General features: G+C 41.9%; 1 protein-coding gene across 6 annotated transcripts; it reads right to left on the bottom strand.

Annotated features, from left to right (window-relative positions):
* Window positions 1-3,807: 3,807 nt before the first annotated feature.
* Window positions 3,808-6,932, bottom strand: LOC125538067 (uncharacterized). Of its 6 annotated transcripts, XM_087544121.1 has the most exons (7): window positions 5,964-6,931; window positions 5,802-5,879; window positions 5,604-5,705; window positions 5,308-5,533; window positions 4,804-5,220; window positions 4,560-4,725; window positions 3,808-4,029 (listed from the first exon to the last, which is right to left on the bottom strand). In XM_087544121.1, exons 5-7 carry the CDS (start codon window positions 5,134-5,136, stop codon window positions 4,016-4,018), a joined length of 513 nt encoding a protein of 170 aa, XP_087400247.1. In that variant the 5' UTR covers window positions 5,137-5,220; window positions 5,308-5,533; window positions 5,604-5,705; window positions 5,802-5,879; window positions 5,964-6,931; the 3' UTR covers window positions 3,808-4,015. The 6 variants fall into 6 exon arrangements, 5 of the variants coding, with proteins under 5 accessions (XP_087400247.1, XP_087400250.1, XP_087400246.1 ...); XR_015616735.1 differs by having other exon boundaries at window positions 4,560-4,662; window positions 4,804-5,533; window positions 5,964-6,930; XM_087544124.1 differs by having other exon boundaries at window positions 4,567-4,662; window positions 4,804-5,533; window positions 5,964-6,932.
* Between the last annotated feature and the right edge of the window lie 522 nt (window positions 6,933-7,454).

The following is a 7,454-nucleotide window of genomic DNA, read 5'->3' as shown; positions in this document are numbered from 1 at the left end:
GTAACACAGGTCTCATAGGAGGTGAAGTCAGTATTCAGCTCTATCGCGCTGAGTGTGCGGCCTCCGTGGCGGGGTCCATCCACCTGTCCTCGGACGGCACGATCTACTCCGGATTGAGGGCGGGAGTAGCCACAGGTGTGATCTCCCAAATACCGTCCGACGGCAGAGCTAAGTCATGCTCGTCGTGACTGTGCAGTGCAGCTAACATGGGCTTGAATCCGTTGAAGATCAAGTCTCCACGGATGTCGGCAGTATAGTTCAAGCTTCCAAACCTGACCTGATGGCCAGGGGCGTAGCTCTCAATCTGCTCCAGATGGCCAAGCGAGTTGGCCCGCAGTACGCAGCCGCCGAATACGAAGATCTGTCCAGGGAGAAAAACCTCACCCTGGATCGCATCGTTGCCGATGATCGAAGGAGCCATCAAGCCTTTACGTGACGACACAGTGGAAATCTCAATGAAAGCACCAATGTTGGTGTCAAAACCGGCGGATCTCGGGTAGAGGGTCCCGAACTATGCGTCTAAGGCTGATGGTAACAGGTGGCGGGGGACACCATGTTTACCCAGGTTCGGGCCCTCTCGATGGAGGTAATACCCTACTTCCTACTTGATTGATCTTGATGATATGAGTATTACAAGAGTTGATCTATCACGAGATCGTAGAGGCTAAACCCTAGAAGCTAGCCTATGATTATGATTGTTGTTGTCCTACGGACTAAACCCTCTGGTTTATATAGACACCAGAGGGGGCTAGGGTTACACAAAGTTGGTTACATAGAAGGAGATCTACATACCCGAATCGCCAAGCTTGCCTTCCATGCAAAGGAGATTCCCACCCGGACATGGGACGAAGCCTTCAATCTTGTATCTTCATAGTCCAACAGTCCGGCCAAAGTATATAGTCCGGCTGTCCGAGGACCCCTTAATCCAGGACTCCCTCGGGCATCTACATCAACCTTATTGCCATTCCGATGAAGCGTGAGTAGCTTACCACACACCTATGGGTCCATAGCTAGTAGCTATATGGCTTCTTCTCTCTCTTTGATTCTTAATACCATGTTCTCCTCGATGTTGTTGGAGATCTATCCGATGTAATCTTATTTTGTGGTGTTTTTATCGAGCGATGAGTTGTGGATTTATGATCAGCTTATCTATGAATATTATTTGAATCTTCTCTGAATTCTTATATGCATGATTTGATATCTTTGTAATTCTCTTCGAACTATCGGTTTGTTTTGGCCAACAAGATTGGTTTTTCTTGCAATGGGAGAAGTGCTTAGCTTTGGGTTCAATCTTGCGGTGTCCTCACCTAGTGAAAAAGTAGGGGTAGCGAGGCACGTATTGTATTGTTGCCATCGAGGATAAAAAGATGGGCTTTACACCATATTGCTTGAGTTTATTCCTCTACATCATGTTATCTTACTTAAAGTGTTACTCTGTTCTTTATGAACTTAATACTCTAGATGCAGGCAGGAGTCATTCGATGTGTGGAGTAATAGTAGTAGATACAGGCACGAGTCGGTCTACATGACACGGACGTCATGCCTATATTACATAATCATTGCCTTGGACATCGTCATAACTTTGCGCTTTTCTATCAATTGCTCGACAGTAATTTCTTCACCCACCGTATTATTTGCTATCATGAGAGAAGCCTCTAGTGAAACCTATGGCCCCCGGGCCTATTTTCCATCATATTAGTTTCCAATCTACTATTTTGCAATCTTTTATTTTCAGATCTATAAACCAAAAAACCTAAAAATATTTACTTTATCTTTTGGTTAGTTTTGTCTATTTTCCATCATATTAGTGACCGTGAAGGGATTGACAACCCCTTTATCGTGTTGGGTGCAAGTGTTTGATTGTTTGTGCAGGTATTGGTGATTTACGCGTTCTTCTCCTACTGGATTGATACCTTGGTTCTTAACTAAGGGAAATAATTATCTCTAATTTGCTGCATCACCCTTTCCTCTTCAAGGGAAAAACCAACGCAAGCTCAAGAAGTAGCTGTACTAAACAAACAAGTTTCACGGGTCCTACTTATAATTTTGGATCTACAGCAATTCGGAGAAACAGGTGGAAATCGCTATGCCTAAAGCATGGCGGACGAACTGCTATATTGAGGAGTGAATCTCAGAAAGAAGGAATAGATCTATGATTGATAGTGAATACGAAAGTGGTTGAAGCATGACTTCAGTGTTGTGTCTGGTTTCAACTAAGCAGTAGGATGGATGAACTACCGATGAGCGTGACGAACACCGACGAACACCGAAGAACTGGGGAACCTTAATGCAGATTGGAAGCAAAGGGAGGTGCGTACCTAGTGATGCTGATGGGAAGCAAAGGGGCACTACAGTTTTCTGGTCAAGATCAGGTTGATGCAACGGCCAACATGAAGTTGTTGACTAGGGCGACGAAGCTCTGGTGGTGTGATAACCCATTAGTATAGGGGATCGCAATAGTTTTCGAGGGTAAAGTATTCAACCCAAATTTATTGATTCGACACAAGGGGAGCCAAAGAATACTCTCAAGTATTAGCAGCTGAGTTGCCAATTCAATCACACCTGGAAACTTAGTATCTGTAGGGAAGTGTTTAGTACCAAAGTAGAAGTGGTACGGTAGCAAAAGGTAACAGTAACAAAAGTAATGTTTTTGGTATTTTGTAGTGATGACAGCAATAGCAACGGAAAAGTAAATAAACGAAGAACAATATATGGAAAGCTCGTAGGCAATGGATCAGTGATGGAGAATTATGCCGGATGCGGTTCATCATGTAACAATCATAACCTAGGGTGACACAGAACTAGCTCCAGTTCATCAATGTAATGTAGGCATGTATTCCGAATATAGTCATACGTGTTTATGGAAAAGAACTTGCATGACATCTTTTGTCCTAACCTCCCGTGGCAGCGGGATCCTTACGGAAACTAAGGGATATTAAGGCCTCCTTTTAATAGAGTACCGGCACAAAGCATTAACACATAGTGAATACATGCATTCCTCAAACTACGGTCATCACCGGTAAGTATCCCGATTATTGTCACTTCGGGGTTAACGGATCATAACACATAATAGGTGACTATAGACACTACAAGGATCCGGGTCTATTGCAACAAAACCATTCGTCGCAATAAGTGCCCAATTGTCGCAATAGGTACCTATTGCCACAACATGATGTTCGTTGCCAGACGTTGCGACAGGACACATGGTAATAGGTTATTGCCACAAAAAAAGAAACGTGGCAAGAAAGCGTGCTATTGCAACAACCATGTGACAAGTTGCCACATTTTACCTCGTGGCAGCTCGCATTTTATGCCACAATTTGGTCTGTGGCGATAGCTTAATGCAACAGGTGCCAAATCATGCCGGGATTTGTGGCAACAACCTATGCCAACAACTCTTTTCTCGTGGCGCATGCTCATCCGTGGTAATAGTCAATTGTGGAAATACCCTAGTAACATAAGACCACAACTCTCCAGACGTGGTGATACTAAAATTGCAGCATAATCATTTTTGTGGTGATAAATAGTTGTCACAACAGACAGGACATTTGTGGTGAGAGGCTGTTGTGACAATACAAACTTTTCGTGGCGAAAGGACTATTCCAACAAAACTGAATTGGTGGCAACAAGTAGTTATCTCAATGGACTGCCTGTTTGTAGTGATAAGTTATTGCGGTAATATAAAGTGTACTGTCACAACAGCCTAGTGCAACAAAATAGGTCGGCATGGCAACTAAGATTTGATGCAACGCAACATTCTTCGTTGTGCCACCATGTTCCAACCAGAAATAGGTTGTGGCAATAGCCTATTGCAACCAGAAAAATATATACATGCATTCAATTACATGATTCAGATAATACATATATGATGTACATTCATACAATATCAATATTTGCATAGCCAATATCCATCAAATGAAACTGAAATATAATTTAGCACGCATTCAACATACTGAATGTGCCAACCTAATTAAGAGCGAAGAGTAAATTGTCCGTGGTCTAAAGTCCATTCTAGTTAATCTTTGGATCCTGCAATGAAGAAATCAAAATTTTAGTTAGCTCAAGTTAACTGAAAATAGAAAATAATTAGTCAAGAAAAGAAAGAAACAACCCAATGACTAATCAGCATAAAGATATAACCACTGTCATGACAATTGTATAATTACTATATTCATGCATGCATAGTACCTTTCTGCCCAATTGTTATGACTACAACAACTAGCAAGCAAATGCTTGTGCCTGATGTACCACTCCATTAACAATCAGGTGCTATGCAAAAAGAATTGGATAATTTCACAAAAGAATTTGTAGTTCAAACACAAGAATAATTACCTAAATAAATTAATAAAACATCTAAACTTCTCCGAAACAACTACATGCTGGCGCAAGTTCACAATTTCTAATGGTGAGAAAACTGTTCTATTTCTGGCTTCCCTACTTTATGTGCTTCAACAACAACAAAATACAGTAGTGCAAGCAAGCAGACAATTGCACATTATGAATGCTATTTGCGTATCAAATAAAGGTCAACATGAAGACAAACCAAGCTTGTGACTTACCACTTACCATTGCTCGAAACATTCGAATATTTGCAGCTTGTATGAGCATATTGGGAGCAATTACATTGTGCCTTGTACCTAGAGTCCCAGTAGTACTAGCGGTCTGTAAAAGAGTATTTTGCAAGTTTGGATTACTAATTTCTTTGTTAGTCTTTTTCTTATTCATCTGCAAATAGAAGTGCACTTTTAGCAATGCAAGCAAGCAAAATAAATCTTACAAATTTGCAAGCATATAACTAATCACCTGATGTGTTTGCATCTGTTGGGAGAACTGTGCAAACTTTGCCATCATGTTTTTCTCAAATTCCAATGTTGATCTTCGCTCCTCTTCCAACAATCTTTCCGTTTCAGCACGCTCTTCTTTTAACCTCTCCTCAAGGTTTTCTCTCTTAGCACGCTCGAAGTTAATCCTCTCTTGTGTGCTTTCACGTTCAGCTTGTAATTGATCTTGTAATTCGGTGACCTGATGGCTGAGCTCAGAGTTTACCTTTTGGATCTCTGTTATAGCACGTTCTTGCTCTTCAAATTGTGATTTAATCCTTTTCAGAACCACTTGGTGGTTTGGCCATGTATCCATACCAATGTTGGGGATATCGCTTATCGGGAACTTATCGGTCGACCCATGATAAGGGGTAAATCGGCAAGTTTATCGGCATATCGGCCGATTTATCACCATATCGGCTGATTTATCAGCCGATTTATCTTATCGGCCAGACAACGATAAGCGATAAATCGGCCGATTTATCGGAATATCGGAAGATATCTTGAACAGTGATCCATACCCATAAGGCTGTGATGAGTTGCATTGCGGAGTGTCTTTCTATGCGGTCTGGAAAATATTGCTTCTATGTTCACTGGAAACTGGACCTTCAGTTTCATTTTCTTTGTTTTGAACCTCTTTAAATGCTTTGTCCTAAATACGAAAAGTACACCTCGCCCTTTCTTCTTCTGTCCATCACTTTCTACAACCCAAACTATACAAGAATTATTGCAGTAATCAGTATTACATTGTAAGAAACGAGGACCCAAATATAAAAAAAGTACCATTCTATAGTTGTGCACGGTTGCGGTGAGCATGGGGTGGCCATTCGTCCAGTGCACACATGTCATTAGCAGCTACATGAGTACCAGGTTGTTCTTGAGTTCCTGTAAAAGAATTAACAGTTTTGAAGATTAAGCGATCCAGGATTTTCCGTATTATAGCAAATGTTAGAGGTAGCTTAAATGTTATAAACATTTTACCAGATCTGTGTTGTCCATATTGGTTTTTGTAACCTGTTATACTTTCCATCCTTGTTATGAGAACATATCCTTTCTTTACTGAACACAAAAACAGTTAAGGGACTTAGCATTATCAATTTGCACCATTTAGATAAGTGATTAAGATTTAAGGATGCTGTGTACCTTGCACAAAGGAGTAATGTGCATCATCTCTTTCCTCTGTAGCGAGCAAGTTGTGTACCTTGCAGAAAGGCTTAAAAGATTAAATGAAATCAAATTGTGTTATACCGTGCAGAACAGGAGCATGCAAAACAGAAGTCTTTTAGCATAGCATATGTCTATGATTTTGATTTAGAAATTAAAAGCTAGGCGTTAAATATTAAAGCAGAGCACATATAATCAAGTCTATACTGAAGCTGTGAAGCATAGACATGATACACCAATTAGCATCCTGACAAGGCTACTCCCAATGCATACACATGCAGTAATCTAGCCTGAATGTGGTAAGCAAACTACTAGTAGTCTACTACCATGGTTAAATAAGCAGAATGCGGCAGTATGCTTCAGTCTAGCCTGAATGTGCTATGCTTCAGAAAACTTGGTAAGAACAACACAGGCACATTCTGGAACAGTACTAGCACACACACTTCCACCATTAGACTAAGCACCATCAGACTATGCATAACACTCTAAAATACAGAAATACTGGAGTCGTGGTTGTGGTCGCGGCCGCCGGCCATGGCTGTGGTCGTCGTGGCCGAGGCCCTGGACGGCATCGACGACAGCAGGTCGACCGTCTCCCAGCTCAGCGTGTGCGCCGCCGCCACCGCCGGCAAGGGAGCATGTTGCATCTCGGGGGTTGTTGTAGTACGAAGACGAGGCGGGCTACTGCATCCCGGCGGCCATGCCGGAGGCGAGACCGAGGAGTGCTGCACGGCGGCCGGCGGCGTGGTAGTTCTACAATGGAAAGGGGGCGCTGCGCCTGAGCTGCACATCTACGAGGAGGAGATTTGGGACAAAGGAAAAACCTAATAAGACTGTATGTTCGATGGACTCCGTTGTGATCCGCGGTGTCGACGCCGTCATGACGCCGTGAGGAGGGAGGAACCAGAACGAGAGAGCTCAGATCCAATATCGATGATATGGTGAAGAGAAATAATTGGGAGCACTTATGAGGGGTGTTTAGCGGGGAGGTTAAGATTTTTTTGGCGCAAGACACGACCAAATTATTTGGTGAGAAATAAAAAAATTGGAGAGAAACTGAGGGCTTTAGCGGAAAGGTTAAACATTATTTCCGTAGAGCAAAGTACATGCTTAATTATTATTTTAGAAAGCAAATTTTAAGGGAACATTTAGAATAATCAAATAAATTAGGAAAAAATCGAATCAATATGGAATATATTTGGTGCTGAAAATAATATTACTAAAATTTGTTCATAAAAAGGTTATTTCGATGACTAGCCGAGATAGATATCCTCGTCGTTGGCAATCGTACATGACGGTTGTCATGGCAGGGAGACTACGCAGTCAACACAAAAACAACATACGAGGCACCAAGCCGGCAAGGATAATGGAGGTGGTGTGTGCTACACTCATTGACAGAAACCTCATATCACCCTCACTTTAAAACTATTATGTTATACTCCCGCAGAAAAAAACATAAGTAGATATGAG

The sequence above is a fragment of the Triticum urartu genome, chromosome 2A (genome assembly GCF_056163025.1).
Source record: "Triticum urartu cultivar PI428250 chromosome 2A, HENAU_Tu73, whole genome shotgun sequence".
In the NCBI taxonomy this organism is placed as follows: Eukaryota; Viridiplantae; Streptophyta; class Magnoliopsida; order Poales; family Poaceae; genus Triticum; species Triticum urartu.
This window is presented reverse-complemented; position numbering and strand designations above follow the sequence as displayed.